Below are 26,719 nucleotides of genomic sequence, written 5' to 3'. Positions count from 1 at the left end.
TATTATTTTTGGTTACTTTAACATGTGCAATATTGCACATATTAGACAAACCCTTATCTTATTACCACTACAAGAAAAAATGGTATTAGCTACGATGGCGTTTTTAGCTAATGCGTAGCTAATCTCTAGTAAAACAGAGTTAGCTACAGATTTGTTATGAATTAGCTGTCATATGGGCGTAGCATGGATTGGGCGGCAAATCATCTATAAAAACATTTCCTAGCTAACTTGCAACTAATATATTGAGAATCCTAGCTAATTCCCAATAAATACATAGTTAAATATTGTTAAAAAATTTATGTTTCCTAGCGATTTCGAAGCTAAATTCAAGCTTTTTAGAAAAAAAATTATAATTATAAAATGCTACTCCCTCCGTCCCAAAAAGAATGACCCATTTTGAATATATGCACTATTCATATATATTGTTTTGACCATATTTTTCTACTAATAAATAAAAATAAATATTAACATATAAGATGTTGTTAGATTCGTCTCGATGAGTATTTTCAAAATATCAATTTTTTATAATTTTTACTATTATACAATTAAAGATATTAGTCGCCAAAGTTATGCATTGGCATGCGTGTTTCGGTCAACTGGGTCATTCTTTTTGGGACGGAGGGAGTAATTATGAAGCCATGCCCAAAACAGAGCTAATTATAAATTAATTATCATCCGTTACAAATTTGAAAAAAGCTAAATTAAATGAAGCAAATATGCATGTTATACTTGGAAATTTTCAAAGATTTTAAGGGTTAAAGGAAATACCAATATTTCCCCCTTTCCATTAATTGACCCAAGTCATAAATGAACTCCATTGCTGAATACAGACACACACAAAAACATCATAAAGAAACTCCATTGTTGAATATACCTTAACCAAGTGCACAGGGATGTCTATGATTTTGATGTCGTCCTTAACCAAGTCAACTTCCTGCAAATCAAAACAAGGAACATAAGCATTGTTTAAATAGATTTTCAAAAAAAGCACGGAGAAGAAACTCAAGTATTGTGCAAATATATAGTTGTGAAGCATAAGTCAAGATAAGATGTGTTACTTTGAATTTATTAACAGGAAAATCCCAAGATAACTCAACCACATCAAACAAAAACATGAGTGAAGTAATAAAAAGGCTTAAATGTAATTTTGGCCCCCAAAGTTTCACAATTGCTTGATTTTAGCCCCCCACGTTTCAATTGTTTGATTTTAATCCCCTAAGTTTCACAATTGCTTGATTTTAGCCCTCAAAGTTTCAATTGCTCGATTTTGGCCCTCCAAGTTTACCCCTTTTTGCATTTGCTAGCCCCTCGTTGAATTTTTTGATTAAAAATTGGTTATGTGGCATTTTAAAATTAAATAAGTATTTAAAAATATATAAATACATTACAAATTGTTTTTTAAAAACTAAATTATAATTTTTTTTTATTATATGTAGTTTATAAAATAATTTTGTTATATAAAAAAGTAAAAAAAATTATGAACTATTTTTTAAAAACTTTGTAAACTTTTTTTTAAATAAAAAAGAATTATTAAACCTTTTATTAAAAAAACAATTTTTAATACATTTTTATAAAAGCAAATATTATTATTTTTAAATTTTTTTAATTAAAACATATTTAAATTTTTTAAAAAAATGTCACATAAGCAATTTTTAATCAAAAAAGTCAACGGGGGGCTAACAAATGCAAAATGAGGTAAATATGGGGGGCCAAAATCGAGCAATTGAAACTTGGAGGGCTAAAATCAAGCAATTGTGAAACTTAGGGGTTGAAATCAAGCAATTGAAATGTGGGGGGCCAAAATCAAGCAATTGTGAAACTTTGGGGACCAAAACTACATTTAAGCCTAATAAAAAAGACTAGCAGAAAGATAAGAGTGAAAAGAAAAAATTAAATCACAAAGTACCAGACAAAAAATAAATCATTCAGTTGGATCCAATGATCATCCAACAAAAACTAAAACACCAAGTACCAGACGAGTTTTGTGAAAAGAATGTGAAAAGAACTTAAACCTTTGAGTTTTGTGTAGCATGTAAGATTTTCAAGCTAGGGATCAGTCTATATATAGTTACCATATGATGAACTATGTATAGTGCGAGATCAACGAAAAGTAATAAATTCGTTCAATTCAATTGAGTATAATTACAGATCTGAGAACTATACAAGTATGTATAGTTGTATAGTCCCTAGCTAGACTGTATTTTTAAATTGTGTCGTGTTTCATATAAATTTCAATGAGACTATATAATTTTCCCTCATAAGTAAAGAGTGGAACATCAAAATAATTGTTTCCTATAGCTCCATGAAGAATGATAATGACCTCTTCTTCTTGGGTAACTAACAAATATAAACATGGTTGTATGCTTAACTCTACCTTACTTCAAGAAAATAAACCATATTTGCAGATGCAAGTTCCAAGTTTTTTCAATAAATTTAAAACCATACCTTTCTGCGACGTGGAGGCAGAATGGTTCAGTATTATTATGCAGTAGATTGACAATATCCAGAGTCTTTGGAGAAGAATCTTGACGGATTCCTTGCTGACAAACACAATATGCAAAGATGGTTCATAAGTAATATATACACATTAATGAGAAGATTAGTAATTAAATAGTAAACCAAAGCAAGCAAACACTAATTACCTGGATCAATAACAGATACAAATTAAGCAACCTACCCTGTTCAAGAAACAATTAAAAGCGCATGAGTTTTTTTCCTTTTAAAAGCGCACGCGTGCGTGCACACACACACACAATAATTCAACCAGTTAACAAACCAAATTCCAATTATAGGAATCAACAAGCCTAACTGAATCTCAAGGTTAACTAATAATGAATTCATAAAGACCAAGCATGTGTTTGAAGGAGTACCTTGTCAACATCCATATGGCTGGTAAGAGCTGAACCAGAAGTTGGACCAAAACCAGACACAATATTAAGAACCTCCAGTAGAAGGTCAACCTATCACAAAACAAGAATTTTAAGATATCTCCTTGGACCACATTTAGTTTCTCTAACAAGGATAACATTGCATATGTCATGCTAACAACAAAATCTACATTATTATCATAGTGACATTAAGGTAGTAACAACCTGCATATGATATAATCGCATTCCAACAAAATTATGCCACCATTTTGAGTTATTGTAAAGGAAAACATGAAGCCACAATATCTGCTATAGCCATATTTGTAGGCAAGTTGAGCATAAACATTAAAAGCATAAGACACTAACCTTCCCTATAAGCATTTCAAAATAGTCACAAAAATATAGCATTGTGTACTGCGTTTATACAAGGAACCTAAACAAGACAAGGTTGTAGTGTTAAGGTAAACAGAAGTAAACAAACAGAAATAAATTCACTATTGTACTTGATCACACCTATCCTTCCCTAGGTACTAGACATTTTATGTGTTTGCACAGATTCACAAAACCATAAACAAATAAAAGAAGAAACAAGCAATTCAACCGAGTACCATTACATATATATGAAGTGTGACAAATATTACTAGCGTAATCCAAAGGTTGCACAAGATATATCACAGATCCAAAGAGAAGGAAAGTTCATATATAACTTAATCTAATAAAATCTTGACACATAGTACCTTAAAAGTCACAACACATCAATTTCTACTGTGAAAAATCACAACACATCAAGGAGAAACTGATTTCCAGAGTTAACTTTCACACATAGATACACAGATGATCGACATGAAATAAGTATGAGAGAGACCATTAAGTATGACAGATACTACAGAACACCATTAAAAACTGTGATATCCTGATCATCAATTTATAAAGAAAACATGACATCAGCCAAGTATGAGAGAGACCAATTCATCTTTTAAAAGATAAAACAACATGAGCAAACCAGATTGATTGAGGCAGAGGACAGGGATTCATCATCTACAAAGAAAATTAAGGTAAACTTTGTAATATCAATATAGTGATAAAACCTATTAACTTGCTTGGAAGAGATATAAGTATTCAAAACAATATAAAGATAGGACCAGCAGAAAATAAACGAATGACCATAACGGCCATACTACTACTAATATCCCCAGCATGGCAGAAAAAGAAAGGAACTTAATGATTTTATTTTATTTCATGTTACAGTATTACAACCTCTCCTTGTCCAAACATACAATCTACAATATAATGCAAACAAATTATTGTGGAGTATTGTATACAAAACCAGATCTGCATTTTATTCCTGCACCTTAATCATCATCATACTCGACTAACAACCCCTTTATGGAGAACATAGAAGCAGAGTTTTTATAATTTGACAGGCCACTAGCTCATAAAATGATAAGAAATTTCAAAATGTCATTCACCTGAAATCCTCTGAAGAGTCTGCCTGGAAGGATCCATTATGTAGCGAACTGAACCAACACGAAATATACGTTCTCCTACACAATCAACCGCTACTTCCAATGTCAGAGTAACGGACAATAGTAACTAACACAAAAGATGTTTTAATAATAACAAAAACAAAAGATAGTCTTCCGCATTTTGATATGACAAAAACTCATGGAAAGAATTCTTCATACTCTTTGTCTGAGGACCAATACAAGTTATTTTGGAATAATCTGGTCAAACAAGTAAAACAAAAGTAACTTTATCACCTAAATCTAAATTTAGAAGTTAGAAGCAGTCAACTTTCAACAAACATCTTACAATGATTAAACAGATTAAGGAAGCAAATTAGCAGAAGATAAATGTGGCATCCACAATCAAGAAACACCAGTAAATGAACTTACCAGCTTTCTCTACTTTGGTATCTGACCACTGAAGTAAAGTATCTGTCTCTTGTTGTAGACTTACCGGCATCTGGATAGTCCGTTCATCAACCACTGAGGTCAAGTTTGGTTGGAGGAATGGTGATTAGATGCATTCCTTTTGATTTTAGAGAAATTAATTTGGTAGAATTAATACCTAAAATACTAGCAAGAATGTTTAATGGAGCGGATGAAGATATACCAGAGCGTGAAGTAATTGATGTCATTGCCACGTTCCTGAGCCTAGTAATCTCGCTGATAGTAGTAGCCTTCAAATTTTCAGGAAAAACACTTCTTCCAAGCTTTTGAACATCATTATTACCAATGCACCGCAATGCATTTTCACATGCCTATTTGCCAAACAGTAATTAAGCATACAAAAACAAAAGAAACTCAAATTTCAAATTGAAAGTATCAAAGACTACAAGCACCGTACACTACTCATTACAATCCATCAAATATAAATAATCCCTTCACAATAAGTATAGCTATAAAGTAGTTTGCAATGAAGACTTGACTGAAGAAGTGTTATTTTGAACGCTGAAAATTATACATTGGATAGCTATCTATATACTGTCATAAGTTATAACTACATAAGTATATTCATACTAAGGCATGCATACCTCTAAGCTATGTAAGACTTTCGTCTAACTTTCAATTCATTTTTGAAATGGTTCATTGTTAGTGATGAGTTTGAAAACGTGGAGTCCTTCCAAGAGGAGAATCTGCTGCCACCAACTCTTGAGAATCTGCTGCCACCTTGGAAATCATTATGAACACATATAAAGAAAGTGACAATCAATATACAGAGGGATTATTATCTCAACACAAAGTTTTTTTGTAAGAATAAGAATTATGTATCATCTAAATACCAGCCACCGGAAATGTGAATTATAGAACCAATCCAATAAGTATCATCTAATTCTATCGCATAAAGTAAAGTGAATTCAGTAACCTGAATTCAAATTTTGCAAAACCTAATTGTCAATTTGGTGAACAAATTCAGTAACCTAAATTCAATTTTTGCAAAACCTAATGAATTCAATTTATGCAAAACCTAAACATGAAATTCATAGGGTTCAAATCCAAAGCACAATTAGTGAAAAGGAACTAAATTAGAGTGTTGAAATTTAACATACACTACAATCGGAGAAGAAACAGAGGAGAACATCAAATTTCAACGAAGAATAACAACCACGAGAGGGATAGAAAACGAACAACAATTTATAGAGAGAAGGAGAAATAGAACGAAGAGAATCGAGTCCATGTCGGAGCGAGATCGTGAACGGAGCAAGACCGGAGCGAGATTGCAGTGAGAATGAGATCGGAGCGAGGTCGCAGTGTGGAGGAGATCGGAGCGAGATCGGAGCGAGGTCGGGAGCGGTTTCACTTTCACCATAGAGAGTAAAAGCGGTGTCGTGTTCTGAGATAACAATGAGATAAAGCCTTAAAACATAAATAAATAAGAATAGTAATAATTTGTTAAAAAAAGTAATATAAAATAAATTTAAGTCGAATGGTGGCTAATATACTTGAAATTAACTAGTAAAACGTTTCGTAGCAAACTTTTGGTAGCAAATCACGTATTTTCTTGTAGTGTACGATGGTCGGAGCTGGTCGGAGCATAAAGTGGCCAAAACCTTGTTTTAAACACTAAAAAAATACAAATTTTTATAGAGAATTTAGGCCCCAATAGTAACAAAGAGTTTTATCGTCCATTATTGTTCTATCTAACTCGATAAAAGATTAATCCTTGTAATTGCATATTTAATTTCAGAAAGACTAACAAAAATGGAAGAATATATTTCATGAAAAACTAATAAAAAAAGAAAGATGAAAAGAAAAATCCATTGGAATTGGAAGAAGAAATTGAAAGACACAGCACACCAAAGTTGATTAAAAAGTAAACCAAAACCAACAACATTTCTCACAGATAATAATAGATACTTAATTCAATTTCTAATCGATCAATATAAAAAAAATATGCACAATTTTTTTTTGTCTGGTAATCCACTGAAGTGAAATCCGGGTTCAAACCCGGGTCACGACATCCAACCTAATAATTTTGATATTTTTTACAGTTGAACTAACATTTATAAAACACAAAAAAATATTTATTCAAATATGTTAATATTATTCGAAAATCAGGATTAGCCTATTCAGTTGCGATATATAAACAACAAGTGAAAGAGAAAAGTGAATTTGATCACGAGTTGACACAAGTAAGTCCACTTGTACTAAACCCTCATTCATTCATACTATATAATCATAGCCACCTCTCTCTCTCTCTCTCATAGTTGAAATGTCAACAACCTTAAAGTTAGATCCTTTTCTATTCTAAAACATCCTTTCTTTATTGGGTCACTCCCCTTTCTTTCTTTCTTTCTTTCTTTCTTGTTGGTTTTGAATTGAGAACTTCATTTCAACTTTGAAGACATGTCTGTTGAATCAGCTGAGAATAACATCAGAGGAATACCAACTCATGGTGGACACTACTTGCAGTACAATATCTATGGTAACCTCTTTGAGGTTTCTAGGAAATATGTCCCTCCTATTCGTCCTGTCGGTAGAGGTGCTTATGGTATTGTTTGGTAAGCAAAAAATCATTTTTTTGTTGTTTCTTTCAATTTTGCTTAATTAGTTGTTTTGTTTTTGCATTTTTGTGTAAAGGGTAGTCATTAATTAAATTATGTTGTACTTCTTTTCAATTCTGATACTTTTGGATTATCTAAATTTTAAAGCATGAAAGTTGTAATTTTTGTACAAATTAGGCCCTTTTTGTTACTTTGGATTTAGATTTGAAGTGGGATTGCTGCTTCATTTAGGTATTGTTTAGATTGACTTATTTGAGCTTATCTGGTACAAGCAATTACTTGTTAGATTGTTTGAGAGAGCTTATGAAAACAGCTTATGACATGTCGTCCATAAGCTGATTTCGACATAATTCTGTAAGCTTTTCAGATAGCTTATGAAAACAGTTTGACTTTATTTTATCTTTTGTTATAGAGATAGCTTGTACATAAAGACTTATGCAATTTGAGTTTAGAAGCACTTAACTAACCTGTTTATCTAAAAAGGGCCTTAGTGGTTAATTTGTCCATTTGTCTTTTGCCTTTTTGTGAGGATGTTTAGCTTGATTGGCAATATCTGTTTTTTGAGTGAATGAAGATTGAATTGGATGTTTTGGTTTTAGTGTGACAATGAAGAAACTTTTCGCCAGTATTCTTGAGCTTAATCATTGTGTGGTTATTTTGCTAAGTTTATTATCGTGATTTCTGACTCTAAAATGTAAGATCCACTGTTTCTACCATGGTTTCAATTATATTGGGATATCTTAAATGAATGAGAATCAAAATTTAGTCCTGTGTAATTTATATACTCGTAAAAAAAAGTTCATAACTATAAGTTTCTTGGCCAATTATTTTACACATTCATATTTCATTCAATTTTTGTTGTTATCCAATTGAAAGTGGTCATGCTATGATTCTTCTCGAGTCAATGGTGGGTCAATCTTCTGGTATCTCTGAGTGATTAGTGATATTGATACTTTGAAACTGTTGACAGCACATTTCTTTGTATGTTTAGACTCATTAAACCGAGCGCCATGTGTATGTTGCAGATGGTTTCTTATTATTTAGGGTTGAAAGGAAGTTCGGTTTTCTTATCCGCGTAATGTGACATAGATTTATGTTATCAACAATTTAACAGACAATATTAATTTTTCATTTCTTTCAGTGCTGCTGTAAATGCTGAGACACGCGAGGAAGTTGCCATTAAGAAGATTGGCAATGCATTTGACAACAGAATAGATGCTAAAAGGACCTTACGGGAAATCAAACTTCTTCGGCATATGGACCATGAAAATGTAATTTTTGATAAAATTTTGAGCTTGGATTTCGATTCTAATATCTTTGTTGGTGTTCAATTTGCAAAAATGTAGGCTTTTAGTGCTTAATTATCAGTTATTTCTCCAATGCAGGTGATGTCGATTAAAGATATTATAAGACCTCCACAGAAGGAGAACTTCAATGATGTGTACATTGTTTCTGAGTTGATGGATACAGATCTACATCAAATAATACGTTCCAATCAACCAATGACAGATGATCATTGTCGGGTTAGAACTTTAACTATTTATCTTAGCATATGAATTTTAACCTACCTTGTTGACCCTTATAGTTAATGTCATGATTAATGTATTTTCCTTTGGTTTTATTGGAACACAAACCGGTGATAAAGGCAAAAGCATTTGTCAAGCTTTTTCTTGTCAAATCCATAAATGTCTCGGAGTTTGTTATGCCGACAAACATTGTATTTTAAGTGAAGAAAACCACCACCAACACATAAGTAAATGCACTTAAATTTTATTCTTCTTAAAACAAAGTCCTAGGTTTCTTAGAATGTGCCTTCTAAACCACGGGTCTATGTTAACTCGGGTCTGCAGCCTCATCATCACCTACCTTAACTTTTTCTTGTCAAACTAGTTTGTATCGAGTCAAGTTTTACGAGTCTACAGGTTGAGCCCAGACCATTGGAGACCAGATGGAGCTCAATCTGTTTATAGGTGGAGGTTCCACCTCACTTGTGGGGCTCACACCATCCATTACACAGTATGGGCACCATGTGGTCTCCGAGGCTATAGGCACTGTTGCATAATTCTTATACTTTATGTCTTACAGCTGTTAATAATATCTTTATTTTTTTCTTTCCAGTATTTTGTGTATCAGCTGTTACGAGGGCTCAAATACGTACATTCAGCAAATGTTTTGCACCGGGACCTCAAGCCTAGCAATTTGCTACTGAATGCTAACTGTGACCTTAAGATCGGAGACTTTGGTCTCGCTAGAACTACATCAGAAACAGATTTTATGACTGAGTATGTGGTTACTCGGTGGTATCGAGCTCCCGAACTGCTTCTTAATTGTTCAGAATATACAGCAGCCATTGATATTTGGTCTGTTGGTTGCATACTTGGTGAAATCGTAACAAGGCAACCCCTCTTTCCTGGAAGAGATTATGTTCATCAGCTGAGACTGGTCACAGAGGTATTATTAGCTAGATAACTTAAACCAAATTTTCTGCTAGACTCCTTAATTGCTAAAAGTGAACGTAGACTCGTTATATTTTCATTTGTTTGTATTTCTTTTGCTCCTTTAGGTCCATATGTTGTATCTAGGACCGTTCATGGGTTTGGTTCAGGAACTGAAATGTTAATGGCTCGTCCCGAACCATACTGGTATAAAAGTTAGGTGCACTAATTCTGTGTTTCTGAACCAAACCAGAGCTACCTTTACAGAAAAAAGAACTATACCTTTCTGAGCAAAACCGAATTTTTTGTGAACCAAGCTGTACCAAATTATTATTATTATTATTATTATTATTATTATTATTAACTGATATTAGGAATGTTTAAAAAAAAACAAAAAAGAATCGAATATTAGGACTGTTGAAAAAGCCAAAATCAAACTGCACTGAAAAGAACATGAACCAAACTGGTTCAGTTCAGGTCGTGAACTGCCTGTCACAGTTCGGTTCTTTTCGGTACACTTGGATTTATAAGTTCAGTTTGGGTCTACTTGTATTTCTACCTTTGCTCCTTTGGTTTCCTTTTGTTTTGTTGGGAATGTGTAGAGGCCATATATATACATGATAAATTACAACCAGTAAATTAAGAGTGCTTATAGATTCAGATTTTGTGGTTTCTTTATAACATGGAAATTGTCCTTTCTGTTTAACAGCTGATAGGTTCACCTGATGATGCCAGCCTTGGATTCCTACGCAGCGAAAATGCTCGTAGATACGTAAGACAGCTTCCACAATATCCAAAACAGAATTTTTCTGCTAGGTTTCCCAACATGTCTCCAGGTGCTGTTGATTTGCTAGAGAAGATGCTTATCTTTGATCCGAGCAAGCGAATTAAAGGTAAAATAGCTTAAATTTGAACCCTTCACCACTTAGGCCATTGTGTAATAACATTACTGTACGTTATACAACAATGTTTTAAAAACCACCAGAGATCAAACCAGTGCAACCTCCAGGTTATAGTTCAATCGATTGAACGGGATGAATAATAAAGAAAAAAATATTTAGAAAAAAAAAATTGAAGGAAAAATCTGAAAAGTGAACTGGTTGAACCAATTGTGGTTCAACCCAGTTCTAACAGACAGAAACCGGTCGGTTCCCTGTTCAACTTGAACCGACCGATCCCGTCTGTTTCTGAGAACACTGTTGTAAACTTTTTCCATTTTTTTTGTCAATCTATATCGATAGACTTTTATATATATGACAGGATTCGTTATCTTATTTTGATTAATTGTGCCTTACATCATGATGCTTTGCAGTTGATGAGGCGTTGTGCCATCCATACATGGCACCTCTTCATGATATCAATGAGGAACCTGTATGTGCCAGACCTTTCAATTTTGATTTTGAGGAACCAATGTTCACTGAAGAAGATATCAAGGAACTCATCTGGAAAGAAGCTGTGAGATTCAATCCTGATCCACCAATTCACTGAGATTTTTGTATTTACTCTTTGTATATGTTTAGCGAAATATTTGATGACTAATTTATGAGTTTTGACGGTACTCGAGAAGTTGCAGCTCTCCATAAGAGAAGATATGTAACTTATTGGAAATACTAAGTTTGTTGTAAGGTGTCTTTTATTTTAATGTCATTTCTGATTCTTATATTATCTTATGATGAGCATAATTTCTTAAAGGCTTCTGCACTTAGAAAATCCAAGAACTTCCACTTCTTTCTGGTGTACTGAACCGAGGATTAGTCTCATAGCCGGTCCAAAGAGACGATGTTGTCGAAATACCCTGGACTGACTATAGTGCCAAAGATCCTAATTACAGCGAGTTGCAAAGTAAAAGAAACAAACAAAAAAGCCAAATTTGATTAAGATCGGCGTTGTAACGCTTAAGTGTCTTAGCAGCTTAATATCAAGCCATATAATCAACTTATAGAGAAAAAGAAAGCTGTTTCATTTCATAGCTATAATTTGACATTGACATTAACATACAATACATTTCTAAGCTTGAGCAATGATTTGTAAATAACATGATAAAACACTAACAGTAAATAAAGAACTAAATATTACATCTTAATAATTGACTCATGCATGTTTAAATGCTGTAAGTACATTTCTTCAGCTCCAACATATCAATAGGTAGATAATCAGATGGAAAATCACATGATTTGATATTCTCTGATCCTTGATCAGGTAACAAATCACAAGGCTTAGGAGTAACACCACTTGTGATTCCTGCAATATCACTACATGTCCATGGCTGTTTCTTAGCTTTAGCAGCTATACTAATTGTCACATTGGAAATGCATATTCCAGTAAAAGGGTCATTAGAAATTCCTGCTAAATTACCAGCCATGCTGACTTCTTCAGCTACCATATCTCTATAGTTGATGTTTTTGATCTCAGGTAAAGCATTATGATCATATTTTTTATCAGCATGTGAACCATAGTTACCTGTTATCCAAAACGCCCATTTCATTGTATGCATTGTCATTTTCTTTACATATATGTCTTTCACATACCCTCCTCTCCCTACAGCTGTTTTGATTCTGATTCCTGATTCGGTATTGACGGCTGTTATGTCTTCGGCTCTGACGTCTTGTATTCCGCCTGACATTTCGCTTCCCAAGGCAATAGTTGCACTGTATGGTGAAATGCATGTTAACCTTCTGATCACTAGTTGTTTTGTTGGCCATCCAAATTTTATGCCATACTCATCCCATCCACTTTTCACTGCTACACAATCATCTCCAGAAACTATGTAGCAATCTTCAATTTTTGTGTTTGTACATGAATCTAATGCAAAAAACAAAGGATAAATTGTTGTAATCCACTCAATGACAAGATATATATATATAAATGCTTGTTTGTTTCTTTTGGTGGAAGCAAACACAAAAATTTATCTTTTCAATACAACTTTTCTTGAAGCAACATTTTTTTTTGTCCTTCCCTCAACTTGTGTTCATTGAAAAGCCGAGTCACGACAATCTTGTTCAATAAAAATCAGACGATTACATCGTGACTTTGAGATATCAGAAACGCAAAATTTGTTTCCATATGGATTCGGACGGTGCTGATTTTAACGTCATAATTTTCATATTTTAAAAAATGAAACTAAACTAAAATTTGAACTGTCTAATTTTGACATTAAATTAAATTCCTTGTTTGGGTTAACTAGTGTTATGACATTAAATACATTATTCTAAAATTAATCTTCAAATACTGACCTGGGTTGATTCCATCAGTGTTTGGAGATCTTATAGGAGCAATGATGGTTATGCCTTTAATTATAATATTGCTGCATAGTGTTAAAAATTTTGTTATGATCATTAAAATTGAAATTGAATTCACATGTGTAATAATCTAGTGGCAAAATGGTCTAATATGATGTAAAGGCTTTTAGAAACATCAAGATTAAATTAAACTGTAAGTCCCCTAACTTTCACAATTTTATGATTTTAACCTCCTGAACATTTATAATAACATTTTTGGCCCACTTTGCAAAAAGTTGGCCCCGCAATGCTTTGACCAAGTTAACGCAAACGTAGACAGTGACTCAAATGCCAAGTCAGCATGTTATGTGAGTCACTGTCCATATGTGCGATGACTTGATCAAAATTAGTGGAGTCGGCGTTTCACAAAGGGGGCTAAAGTTAGGGGCCAAAAATACTATTATAAAAGTTAGGGACCAAAATCGTAAAGTTGTTTAAAGTTAGAGGCAAAAAAAATACAATTTAGCTAAACATGTATGTAAGTGACATGTGATAAGGTCATGATTACCTGCTATAAACAGGATGAATATTCCATGATGGAGAATCAAGGAGGGTTAGATTGGAGATTTGAATGTTGTCTGAGAACATTAATTCAATCAAGTAAGGACGAGTGTATTTCAACTTTTTGCTGTGAAATTGTTGCCACCAAAATGATCCTTGACCATCTATAGTGCCATTATCCCCTGTTGCCATTACCACAATGTCATAATTTCATTTATATAAAGTTAATCCACAAATACTAACAGATATTCAAATCATCCATCATTAGTCACAAAATAATTAACTGACTTTTTCTAACATGAACAAGTGGTTCACATGGTGCACCATGTACACGTCTCGAATAATATTATAACGAATACGAATTTTACAAAATTGACCGTTGGATTGAAAGACTATATCACATAGATCATTCATAGAAATTTTTAGAAAATTGAAAATCATTTGATATGTTATTGAGATCCATCAAAATTAACGGTTTATGAGTTTTATTAAATACCGTTAATTTTGACGGGTCTCAATAACATATCAAATCATTTTCAATTTTTCTAAAAGTTTCCATGGATGATCTATATGATATAATCTTTCAATCCAACGGTCGATTTTGTAAAATTCGTATTCGTTATAATGTTATCCGAAACTTGTGCATGGTGCACCACATGAACCACTTATTCATGTTAGACTTGGCCATAATTAACTAGATAGATGCATAATAAAATGTAATGATAGAGAAAGTAAACAAAACTTATTTTTAGAGAAGAATCATCGCCAAACATCTCTATTTTGATTTGATCTATATTATAGGCTTATATACCTAAATTATTCAAAAAATCTCAAATGTAGAATTTTGCTCATAATCATGTCCTGATACATAGCTAGAAAGATGCATAATATATTCCACTAGAGTTAGTAAATTTTGGGAATTGAAATTCAAAGTTTTGATGGGTAGCACATGTTTGCTGAAAATGTTACACCAACCCTAAACTACTAGTTTGATAATTGTTCCCTACAACATTTTTTCCATACCTGTGACAATAACATCAGTGAGATTTGTTCCAAAAATGAGGCTGGTGTACCTTCCAGCTGCTGCATCTCTTCCTCTACCATAGGATGGTAGTGGTTTGATCACTGGCCATTCATTTACATCCTAAACAATTATATGTTTTGTCAATACAAAGAAAATATTATGCCACATACATGAAAGTGCCAAAAATGTGTCACACCCCTTAAACAAAAGTTCATTGGACCACATAATGATTACTATTCACAAAGTTAGTGTGTATGGTTTGGTTTTGGTGAATATTTGTCAAACTTGTTTTTTTTTTGAATAAATGTGATTATGTAAAATTTATATGATTGAGTACTATGAATATAGTTCAGTATTTCAGTTGACAGATACATTGTATGTAATATGCAGGGGCTGAAGTTCGAACTCAAACACTCTCACTTGTTCATCTTAAAAAAGTGAAATTCTAGCAACTATGCTACTTGAGATTAAAGTTTAAAATAAAGTGATTCATTTTTTGACGAAAAAATAAAGTGATTCATATTTGTATGGTTTTACTCTAAAAATAAATGTGATGTAAAATTTAATATAAAATTTTCAACTTAGTGTTAAAATAGTTTAGAGTTGATCAAAGGTTTAGGAGTTTGTATATTGCTTTCAATAGTTAATTAACAATTATGCTTTGATAGCTTAGTTTTCTACTCTTGTAAAAGAATAAAGCAATGAACCTTGTGACAAATTTGCATATTATTTATTGGACATGTAGCATGTTACCTCAATTTTAATTCAAGTGAATGAATCCTCTTAAACACTTTCATGAATTCTAGCTAGAGTACTAAACCAGGAATATATTATTAATTTTCCATTAATTAAGTCCACTCATACAAGTTTTCCACAATACATAGAGCATCACTTCATAAAGGAAATGTGCCAAAAAGGGTAAATGAGTCCAATTGATTGGAACAACAAGCATTAGTTAAAACACTACAATCAATGGATTATCTTTATCCAATAGTTTTAATGGTTATGGAGGAACAAGAACATCACTTCCAAAATTAAAAGTAGGATAGTTATGTAAGAAAGTATAGTGAAAATTGTGAAAGATTATAACTTGATTTAAAATATAATTTTTGTCCCTATAAAATTGAAAAGAAATTCATTTTGCTTCCTAAAAAAATTAATTCATTTATATAGTCTCTAAAATATACAAAGTTTGTATGTTAATCTTGATAAGAAACTAAAGAGTGAAAAAAAAAAATTGGTAAGAGTATGGACTGAAAGAATGATTATTTTTTTAAAAAAAATATTTATAGAGAGGTAAAACATAATTAACCATTTTCAATTTAGCCTTCATAAAATAAAAAAAAAAATATTTGAGGATGAAATATTATAATTCTTTGTCTTCGGAGAAAAGGACTATGATATTCGGGTAAATTCTAATATGGTGGACCAGTCATGAATAACATTATAACAAATACGAAATTTACAAAATCCACCGTTGGATTGGAAATTTATATCATATGGATCATCCATAAAAAAATTTAGAAAATTGAAAATCATTTGATAACTAATATTTTGGTAACATATAGTAATCAATAATGAAAGAGTTAACAAAATGAATCATAAAAATCAGTTATTAGATCTCAATTTATGGTTACTTAGTCATCAAAGAACATAAATGAGACAAATACCTGAGAAGCAAGAAGAACAGCATCTTTGTGTAAATATAATGTAAAATGACTTATAAGATTAAAGCTTCCAGTAAGCCATTTTCCAGCAGGAACATACAACTGAGAACCTTCTTCAGAAGCATATTGACTAAAATGACTTATTGCAGATTGAAAAGCTTTTGTGTTTGATGTTTTTCCATCTCCAACACCACCAAAATCCTTTAATGAAACACTATGTGCCCTGCAATTTATAGCATTGTACTCAAAAGAAGTGCTTATAATTTTGTCTTTTCTGCTCTCAGCTACCTTAGAATTCATTAGTGTCACCAAAACAAGAACATAAACCAATTTAATTACCTGCAAAACAAAAACAAAAAAATTGGTCAAAAATTAAGGTATATGTAACTCTAAAATTTTAAGAAATCATAATAAATTTGACGAAATTTCAAAATGTAACTTCTACCAAAATCACAGTGCCACATCGTGACTCTACTAAATCAAAGTGGCACCGTAATTTCGTTGAAACTCTAAAAAGTGTAGTTTATGCTAAAATTACGGTGACACATTATGATTCTGCTAATTCTAATATACCAAATACCAATCCAAACATTGAAGATTTACAAGTATCATACAATATATAATGCTTCTAAGAATAAGTAGAATCACAAAGAAGGGAAAAGGTTCTTACATGTATCTTCATGTGAGATTTCCACAAGAGTTCCATCCTAAGAAAAAGGTACTTTGGTATTTTTGTTTAAGGTATATGTGGAGAATGAAGCAATGTCAAGTATTTATAGGGGAAGGTTTGTAATGGATAATAGGTTTATGGATATTGTTTAACAAATTAAGCAATCTAAATGATTATCTAATATCTATGTATAAATAAATTGGTAAATACTAAATATAGCTATAACCTATACTTTAAAATACCTTTAGTTAGGGGGAAAATATATTGTAAATACTCTGTCTTTTTTGGACATAAAATTAAACATATAAGTCCAAGATTGTTTTGGTTATCTCTAGGAGCCATGAAAAGAATGAACGTATATTTGTTGCTTGCAAGGCTTTATTAATATTTAAGATGCAACTTTGAGTATAAGTTATTTACTTTTTCTCCAATCCATCATTGGCTGTTTTGTTTTGGAGTTTACAAGTACAAGAATTTAAGGAGTAAACTATCAAACAAATATCCGTCGAATAATTTGTGAGGCATAAAGATGAGTTTTTCTCTTTTAATCAAATTTTTTTATGTAGGAGTCAGATATCGGACTCCTAACTACGGGTTTACGAAATCAAAATCTCTTATTATTTAGACCAATAATTTTTGGTATATTTCCAAAATTATCTTTGCCTCTCTCAAAACATGAATTCATCAATACAATTATTCCATTGCTTTCTTATTTTTCTCTTGCCTTTATAACATAATTTATATCTGAATCAGAATATATTCATGTAGTAATAGCATCAGCATGGTGTTGTAATTGATCTCGGTCATTTGATTTTTGATAGGCAATTAAGATCGTTTTATTTTATAAAATTGTATTTTAAATTCGAATCGTGTTAACAGCAGTAAATCTATATCTAAAACAAAAGATTTAAGTTACATATTAATTTTTTTTATATAAAAGTTGCATTATTAATTTATAATAACTTGGAATAGTTGACAAACATTGATATTTGATATTAGTACTTCATATAGTCACATGTCAACAGTGAATTTCTGATTAAAATTCCTATGTTTTTTATGAGTGGAAACATGAAACATATAGTAGATAATTTTTGTCATAGCTGCTGTCACATGACATGAGTCACATAACATAGTGAAATACTATTATTAACTGCACATGAGCACCGAACTATTTCAAATGTCATTTTCTTAACCTTATTGAGCACACATGACATATATGCCAAATGTAAAGTAACTGCTATGTCACATTTTTAAATATACAGGAAAAAGATTTATGTCTTTTGCATAATATGGAGAGAGATAATATGCTTTAGAGTTCATTATTATAGACTATAGTCATTCATTTAAATTAATTAGTTTGGTTGATATTATTAAAAATAAATAAATGATTAAAATTTTACTGGACACTTTCTAATAAAAAATTCATAGGAGAAATCCACTTAGGTTGGCATAACGTACCGGTGTTGGTTTGAAACTTTGAAGTGTGTTCTTCTCAAAGTTTCAAGAATTAATTTGAACATGAACATATTTTGCAAGAACTAAAATCATCGGAATATATAAAAGACCAAAAACAAAATGTTATATATTTGGAAGGACTAAAATAAATAAAATATTTTACAAGGACAATTCTTATATTTAAGCCTCATATTAAATATTACATAAGATTACATATTTAATAATTTATTTATACATGTATCACAGTCACCACACTGACCCTTTTGCATTAGTAACATTCAACCACTTGTGATCCGATATAGTACAAGACAATCCAGTAACACTAGCACCAATAACATTTACCTCACTAGTGGAAATCAATTTATTGTTGCTATTAAACCATGTCTTCGGTCCCGTGATCGGGTGGGTTTGCAATTACTTGATGTCAGAACTGACCTCAAAGTTAGGTTATATTGTCCAATAGGCTGGATACTGGTCGTGAAAATAAAAAATAAAACATGTCTTTGGTTCGTCATGTAGGGATCCGAGTTCGAACTCTAATACACTCACTTATTTACTTTAAAAAATGAATTTTTAGCCATTAAACTTCTTAAAAAAATGTTGTGGGTTCTAATAATAAAGTAGACAATGAAAGAATGTTAAAATGATGCCAATCTTCACATCTATAATTAGATTAAGAAGTGAAATAAGCCAAAGTATCATGAACCTAAGTATTTCATAATCCACAATCTTTGTATCCAAGAAAACCCAACGTTTATTAAATGCATTGAAACATGTGACTATGTGAGTACAATAATTTTTATTTAAAGTCCAACATTGCAACAATTTTTGACATTATATAATCCATTTTCAATTTCAAGTGAAGATATTTTTGTTGTTTTATAAAATGTGAGTTAGTGAAAAAGTTGAGAAGGGTAGGTAGGTAATTGAGTTAGTTAGTGTGGTTCCTACTTTGGACTATTGTTGTGTTGTGTTGGAATATAAAGGGCCCTACCCTACACAATGAAACTTTACCCTTCACGTTCACGCCATTACCGCACCATTGCCGACCCACTTCACATTCACATAACTTTTGTCGTGGTCTCATTACCTTACCTATGAATTGTTTAATTACCTAGTAATTACAATTAAAACTTTTCTCACTAATTTATGAGTTCCTTACTTTGTAAAAATATTTTTTATTTTTTTAAAATGTGTTTATTATAAGATTCATGACAACAAAATAATTGTGATGAAATAAGAAAAACATACTAGTTAAAGATAGTGCATTTTTAGAAATATTTTAGCATTTTTGTTTTTTGTTTCTTAAAATTGTTCACTTTAGCCAAATGTAATTAGGTGATCTTTAAGTTTCATGTTTTTTTGTTGTAGTTAAGTCTTTTAAGTTTTTCAAATAGCAGATAAGTCGTTTAAGTTTATAATTTGTTACATCGTTACTTTTATAGTTATCATGTTTATGATTATAAAAACACTAACGTGAACCATAAGAAATTTAAAGCTCAATCTCATGTGAACCATGGGACTCAATCAGTTGAGGACCAACTTAAAAGAAGTATTACTGAAAGAAAAGTAATGGTGCAAAAGTTAAAAACTTAAATACCTATTTGTTAAAGATCTTCCGGATGTATTTGACCTATATTTATTTTTATCGCTCATTAAGAGCACAAGTGGAATTTGAATAAAGGCTTTGTCTAACATGGAAGACTTCATCAAGTCTTTCATGATGCACAAGTTGTCAATATTATTATTATAACAAATATGAATTTTACAATATCCATCGGTTGGATCGAAAGTTTATATCATATAGATCATCCATAATTTTTTTTAATGAAATCGAAAATCATTTGATATGTCATTGTAATCAATCAAGATTAATTATATTCGATAAAACTCATAAACTGTTAATTTTGACGAGTTTCAATAACATATCAAATCATTTTTTATATTTTTTAAAAATATTATGGATGATCTAAAAATATAAACTTTCAATCTAACATTAAATTTTGTAACATTCATATCCGTTATAATAATATTGAAAACTTGTGCACCGGAAAAGGCTTCAAGACTTATGAAGTCTTCATGTTAGACTTGGCCTTGAACAAAACCTCTAAAATTCATATCATTTGGAATTTACTCACTAATTTTCAATTAAGTAATGGCGATTATAATATACTTTTATAGAAACTACACATTGTAATCTACTATAATAATCTAATGAACTCATCCCACTCTCGTCTTGATCATGGTATAAATAATAAACAAGGTTGAACAAAAATTGTTGTCTACAAGTGACAATTATTTTTAAATAAACTTTAGAATAATATTTTAATTTGAGCATATATTATATATAAATGTTTTTTTTTCTTTCATCACCAATTTAATCTGATTCGGAATCAATTCTGGCAATATAGATTTTTTTAAAATACTATCGTTGTCGTGCATTACTTCTTTTTTTTTTGTTGAATAAATTGTTCTAAAATTGACGAATTTCCATGCTCAAAATCCATGCAGATTTGCGTCTCATCAAGATTATAGAGAGGATGAAGTTCCTTCATCAAGTTCTACAACTTACATTGTCCTGACTATTACAGTGCTCCTCATGTCTTTAAGAATAAGTTCAACTTTGTTTTTCAAATACTTATCCAACTATAATAAAATATTTTTTAAACTATGTTTTTAAATTTTAAAAAATAAAGAAATTTTATGGGAAAAAAAAACCATTTTGTCCAAAATTACACATCTGGATATGAGGAAAAAAAAAACCATATCTTCCATGTTAAAAATCAAAGGCTTCCTAAACTTCCTTCAACTTTTTAACCCATTTGGTAGATTTTGTTGCTCACACATAATGACATAACTCATGTAAAACTTTTTATAACATTCAGTAAATCAAAATTTAAAATTTCAAGTCAAACTATACATATCCAACTAATGTTAGAAAATTGCTTTGGTTGCAAATGATGACTACTTAGTATAGCTGAAAACTTTGTACTTGTAAATATTTAAGTTTATCACATCTTGAAATAGAGCATCCCAAAATTGTCTTGAGTACGCTACTTAGCATCATTCCATGTACTGCCAAGAGCAACACCGTGATTCTTAATGATCTGAACTGCTTGCAGGAGAATATCTTGTTCTGCAGAGTAGAACTCATGTTTGCGCTGCAAGAAAGAATAATATATGAGATAAACAAGAGTTAAAAAGATGTACAACCAAGTATGGTAGAATTTGAGCATAAAGATGCATCACATTACAAAAATAATGCAATTTGTGCTTCTAATAATGCAATTGGTGGAATTTGATCTCCCTCAACCTCGAACTATCAGACTATGTTTCATCTAATAGTCTTTTATATACATGTCTAAACTGTGCTTCTATGCCTTATTGGTCAGTTACTAATTCAGATTATCTAAATTTGATTATTGCAGTTAAGGTACAGTGAGATATCTTTTGCATACTCCTTGTTCAATACACAAAAAAAATAAAAAAGCATAACAAGCCGAAAACATAACAAATGCAGTATAAGATGAAATAAAGAAAATCAAAAGATAATATATCAATTGTTTACTTCCTGCCTAGCACACCCGGAGGAGATAGATTGGCATTTCATATTTCAATATGCTTGTATGTAATTGTCACACCTCTCATAAAGTCATTTGAGAATAATTCTTCCAAAAGCATTGTACAGAGGATTAATTGAGTCATTCAGTGTAAAGCAAACATAATATCGAATTGTTGATAAATATTAATTCAGAGATTCAGATGAGTTATGTACCATGTTCTTGAGGTTGTATCCAAGAGTCAGTTCTGCAAATGAATTTTCTATACGTGACAAGAAACAGTAGGGAACATCTTTTCCTAAAAATACTTTTGCATTTGATGTTAACATGTTGTTTACATCATTTGATATCTGGGGAATCTTACTCAAATCCTCGACTTGCAGAGGAATTTTGGTAATAATGGCACGATAATCGGCACGGGACTTGTTCACAATTACCTACAAAGGTAGCATGGAAAAGAGAGTTGTAAGTCGTAACCATGATGACTGAAGCAGCAAGTTGTCATAATCTTAAGATCAAAAGCTTAAGCTAGTAACATCTTATTGAGATTATAAGGCAACAACTTGTGCATCAGTTTGTCCACACAGATGTGTAAATGTGAAGTGTGAGCTTCAAAATTGATATATCCTCTAGAGAAGTTTCCTCGCATATATATATTCAGATCCAAAATAAAGTAATTTAAAATACAGGTGCAATCAAGTAAACCAATCAGATAACTTGGCCTCAGTTTGGAAACTGATGAGAAGAACATTCAGAGATAAATGTAAAGACAGCAGCAAAATCAAACCATGAAGGAGAAAACGTGGTAATGCGTTGTTAAATCATTTGACCAACGTTTTTCCTCTACACAATAAGTAACAAACATATATTGTTTGAAATACATACACATACATGATACATCACGTCTTTCTTCCATGATGTATTCATATTTATCTATTTACTAACATACACATTATGATTTAAAAAATACAAAGGAGAAGGAGGCATGCAATCTTTCTAATAAGATAGAATCATAGAACAACATATTTATACATAAATAAATTACAGGATTATAAGAACCCTGCTCATACTATTGCTTGAAAGCCAAACAACATAACTATAACTCAATGAGGAGTTAGAGAATAGAGAATAATTAGATTCAACTATGCACAACGGACATGCGGTGGGCATTTCACAACAAGTTGCATTGCATATTTTTCTATGATAAATTTGTACCAAAGAACAACATGATTGATTAGGAATGTTTGAGCATTCAGAACAGATTAGGCTCTTTCAAAGTCAATGCATATATGCAGTCAGAGAAAGAAAGGAACAAAGCAGTAAAGTAGGACCGACTAATTTTAAAATGTGGCACCTACTTCTCTACTTTGCTAAAGGGACTGCAGGAAAGGGGAAAAGGAAGGTTTACCTGGCTAGAAAAAAATGAGTTGGGCACAATGACTGGAAACTTCTCTGGACTCAGCAATGATGTGCTAGTAAGACCAATTTCCACCACTTGACCCTCTATTGATCCAGCCTGCAGTTTGCACAATCTCTCAGACACATTCAAGAAATATCACATCTTTGCATTTCACTGATAATCTTATCTCGTAAAAAATGTTAGGGTCCTCCAAATTTCATTTTATTTTTTCTTAGAAATCCTTCCCTAATTTTGTTTTAGTTTTGGCCCCTCCAGTGTTTTAACCCTTACTCTACCCTTGGATGTATATGCGACATTTATATATGCACTACATACTAGTACTACGTAATATAAATAATGGAAAATTAGAATAAGGCACCAGTAATGAGTATAATATTATTACTTCCCCTGGGTGTAAAAAATGATTGACATTCCTCACCAAAAAATCATAATTGCAAATAGGGCATACAGGTGTAAAACAGATAGCAAGTATGCCGTTCATAAAATCGTATGGGAATGAACACTAGTTTGCATCAATAAAAAGACATCTAATTTTGTTTTATTGTATCTAGTCTTTTAAATCCACGTACTTTTATTGTATCTCCAATTGAAAAAGGCTTTGAAAACTGCATAGATAAACCACTGAACACATTGCCAAGTACATCTCTGGCAGCAAAAGCAGTAGCAACTCCTGTATAAAAATTAAGAGAGAAATACAGAACCATGAAAAACTTCACCAATAGGAACACAAACAAATAAAGTGTTCTATTCTATTTTTCTTACTTCTTTTACAGCTCTAAAACTATTTATCTCTTCAAAGTTGAAGGTATTATTTTCATGAAACCAAGTTATACAGTATTATTTACCCTCAATTCAATTCATTTTGTGAATCAAAACATTATCGTCACATTCTCATTCAATCCTTCAATAGGATAATACCAATATATTCCATAAAAGTAGTATGCTCCAGGATTTTATTTTTAATTTTTTTTTTTTTTAAAAAAGCAAGGTGAGCCTAGCAAGCTGAGGCACCACCAAAGGATAGATAAAAAAGACTAGCAACCCACCATACATAGTTTTGCAAAGATAGACCAAGATTGGCTAATTTGTCTGCACCAGGATTATAATTTATTAAAAAAAACTTTAACCCAACACAGTGGATATCAATTTCTATATAATGGTGTCAACTTCCAACCAGATTGATATTCTTATAAGAAACTTTTCTTTCCTAAAACCTATAATCTAACTAAGAGTTTTCATACCTCCGTCAACCTTATAACAATGTAAAATCAAACTGACAAGATTCAATAAATTTAATGCTTACCTCCTACACCACCAACAGTTAAAATAGATTGCACAGCCACACCACATGCCTCAGCCAAAGCCATTATACCAATACCAAATAGACCAATAGATGAGATTTTGTCTAGAGCAAGCATTTTCTCCCTATCAAGTCCAAGTACACTTTGACTAGATAGTGTCCGTGCAAAAACATTTGTTTTCCATCTATGCAAAAACCATACAAATGAAAGTATCACTGCACCCCTCCAAGTGGGTGCAAGATATTGTGTGGCTATAGCTGTTGGAGCTACCATTGCAGCACTGCAGTAAATTAAAGTCAAATGTCACACAACCAAATACGTAATAAAAAAATGACACATACAAGGTTTTAAATAACGGTCTGCAACGGCAATATGGGCCGCGGCATAACAATTTCTGGTGCTGCCAAAACCGCAATGCAACAGTGATTAAGGCCACATCGGCCACAATTCCCCACAATATCAAAGATTATGACGTGACCGCAACCGTTGCCGCAACAGCTATTTAAAACCTTGGACACATACTATTAAAACGAGAGAAAAAAACGGACTAAGAATATCCTTGAATTTAAGTAACGCACTAACATTTGTGAGAATGCTAAGAAGGTAACTAGATATCGCGCTGGGTCTTCCATAGCACCCCAAAAGCTTTTCTCATACGGAACCGTCTCCCCAGACACGCTTCTTTGAAATAGAGAAACAGGACTTTGCATTCCATATTTGTGAAATTTCCTTAAAATCCTCGGCAAGATGAACCAACCTACTAGAGTAGCAGTTAAAGTACCACCAACCGGAACAACCACCATGTTTAGATAAGGATGTGAATCAAGAAACTGTTGAGCATATGGAGTAAGACCATCAGAACCTTCTTTAACCTTTTCCCCAACATATGAAGATGCCTCTACAACACTCTTCCACGTATCTTTCATCCTCTCAACCAAATCACCCGAAACAACCGAATCACCACCACCATTAACATCACTCACACCAGACCCAGTAGCCACTTCTGTTACACCATCACTACTTCCTTTCCCACCCAAAGACGACGAATACATTCGCAAACTCATCGCACTACTGGCAAAAGGAACATTAACAACACTCCTCTGAAAACATACCCTCGAGAATCTAGAATCAAATGCAGCATTTAAACCCCTGCATCCCACATTGCTAAACTGGTTTTGAGCAAACATTTTATTCTTATCTAACTTTGACTCTCTTTTGGAATAGTGACGGTTCGACAAATCAATACAAGAACTTGACATTTTTGCAAAGCTCAAAGTCCTATTAGGGTTACAGTGGTAATTATGAACATTTTGGAAATTGAAATAACCCTTGATTGAACTATGTAGACATTTTACATGAGAAAACCTAACAGCAGCCATTGTTAAGCAAAGTAAGAACTCAGAAATTGAAAGAATACAGTAATGACGTTGTTAATCTGCAAAGTAAAGAACAGTAATCAGTAATCAGAATGCAATTGTGAGATTAGATTAATTAATTTGAAAGTTTAAGATTAATTGAATGAATTGATAAACCCTAAGAATGTATGAAGAAAAGAGAGGTAAAAGATTGGTCTTACTGGGACAACCGGAGTAGTTGATGGCCGGAAAATTGCCGTCGACGGCTAACAGAGAAGACGGTTCTTAACTTCCATTTTTGAGGCTTACTATGGTTTTATTAAGTTAGGATTTTTTTTGTATTTTTTAAACAAAACCTTTTTTAAAATATTATACGTTTTTTTATATTCATTTTTATAAATTGGAATATTAATTTTGACATTATATATAAGATAAATATACATTATTGAATATCAAAACATAGTTAAAATTGTTATAAGTCCTGGGGTTCGATCCTCAGTTCATTGTAAAAAAAAAAACATAGTTAAAATTATAGTTTTTTAAAATTGATTTTTATGAAAATCTATTTGAAATAGGTTTTTGAAATTTTGATATTCAAAAAAAGTTTTAATAAAATGATATTTTTTTTTAAATTCTGAAATGGCTAAAATAACATTTTAAGAATAACTATACAAACCAA

At 31.8% G+C, this 26,719-nt stretch overlaps 4 protein-coding genes across 4 annotated transcripts; 1 reads left to right on the top strand and 3 right to left on the bottom strand.

The window, feature by feature from the left end:
- Window positions 1-694: 694 nt before the first annotated feature.
- LOC123886338 lies at window positions 695-7,033 on the bottom strand. The gene is made up of 9 exons (XM_045935666.1): window positions 7,024-7,033; window positions 5,920-6,203; window positions 4,983-5,130; window positions 4,763-4,855; window positions 4,337-4,411; window positions 2,871-2,960; window positions 2,643-2,678; window positions 2,446-2,540; window positions 695-934 (listed from the first exon to the last, which is right to left on the bottom strand). The coding sequence occupies exons 1-6, from the start codon at window positions 7,031-7,033 to the stop codon at window positions 2,956-2,958; spliced, it is 615 nt and encodes a 204-aa protein (XP_045791622.1). The 3' UTR covers window positions 695-934; window positions 2,446-2,540; window positions 2,643-2,678; window positions 2,871-2,955.
- Window positions 6,984-11,474, top strand: LOC123884149 (mitogen-activated protein kinase homolog MMK2). The gene is made up of 6 exons (XM_045933169.1): window positions 6,984-7,371; window positions 8,516-8,645; window positions 8,760-8,897; window positions 9,493-9,825; window positions 10,519-10,702; window positions 11,122-11,474. The coding sequence occupies exons 1-6, from the start codon at window positions 7,217-7,219 to the stop codon at window positions 11,295-11,297; spliced, it is 1,116 nt and encodes a 371-aa protein (XP_045789125.1). The 5' UTR covers window positions 6,984-7,216; the 3' UTR covers window positions 11,298-11,474.
- Window positions 11,475-11,713: 239 nt separating this feature from the next.
- LOC123884148 (probable polygalacturonase) lies at window positions 11,714-17,398 on the bottom strand. Its single transcript, XM_045933168.1, has 6 exons — window positions 16,950-17,398; window positions 16,283-16,618; window positions 14,612-14,732; window positions 13,596-13,770; window positions 13,043-13,113; window positions 11,714-12,611 (listed from the first exon to the last, which is right to left on the bottom strand). The coding sequence occupies exons 1-6, from the start codon at window positions 16,983-16,985 to the stop codon at window positions 11,911-11,913; spliced, it is 1,440 nt and encodes a 479-aa protein (XP_045789124.1). The 5' UTR covers window positions 16,986-17,398; the 3' UTR covers window positions 11,714-11,910.
- A 3,852-nt stretch (window positions 17,399-21,250) lies between these two features.
- LOC123885426 (mechanosensitive ion channel protein 1, mitochondrial-like) lies at window positions 21,251-26,395 on the bottom strand. Its single transcript, XM_045934708.1, has 7 exons — window positions 26,262-26,395; window positions 25,268-26,120; window positions 24,688-24,965; window positions 23,954-24,054; window positions 23,373-23,480; window positions 22,180-22,401; window positions 21,251-21,565 (listed from the first exon to the last, which is right to left on the bottom strand). Exons 2-7 carry the CDS (start codon window positions 26,062-26,064, stop codon window positions 21,458-21,460), a joined length of 1,614 nt encoding a protein of 537 aa, XP_045790664.1. The 5' UTR covers window positions 26,065-26,120; window positions 26,262-26,395; the 3' UTR covers window positions 21,251-21,457.
- Between the last annotated feature and the right edge of the window lie 324 nt (window positions 26,396-26,719).

The sequence above is a fragment of the Trifolium pratense genome, linkage group LG5, assembly GCF_020283565.1.
Source record: "Trifolium pratense cultivar HEN17-A07 linkage group LG5, ARS_RC_1.1, whole genome shotgun sequence".
Taxonomy (NCBI): domain Eukaryota; kingdom Viridiplantae; phylum Streptophyta; class Magnoliopsida; order Fabales; family Fabaceae; genus Trifolium; species Trifolium pratense.
This window is presented reverse-complemented; position numbering and strand designations above follow the sequence as displayed.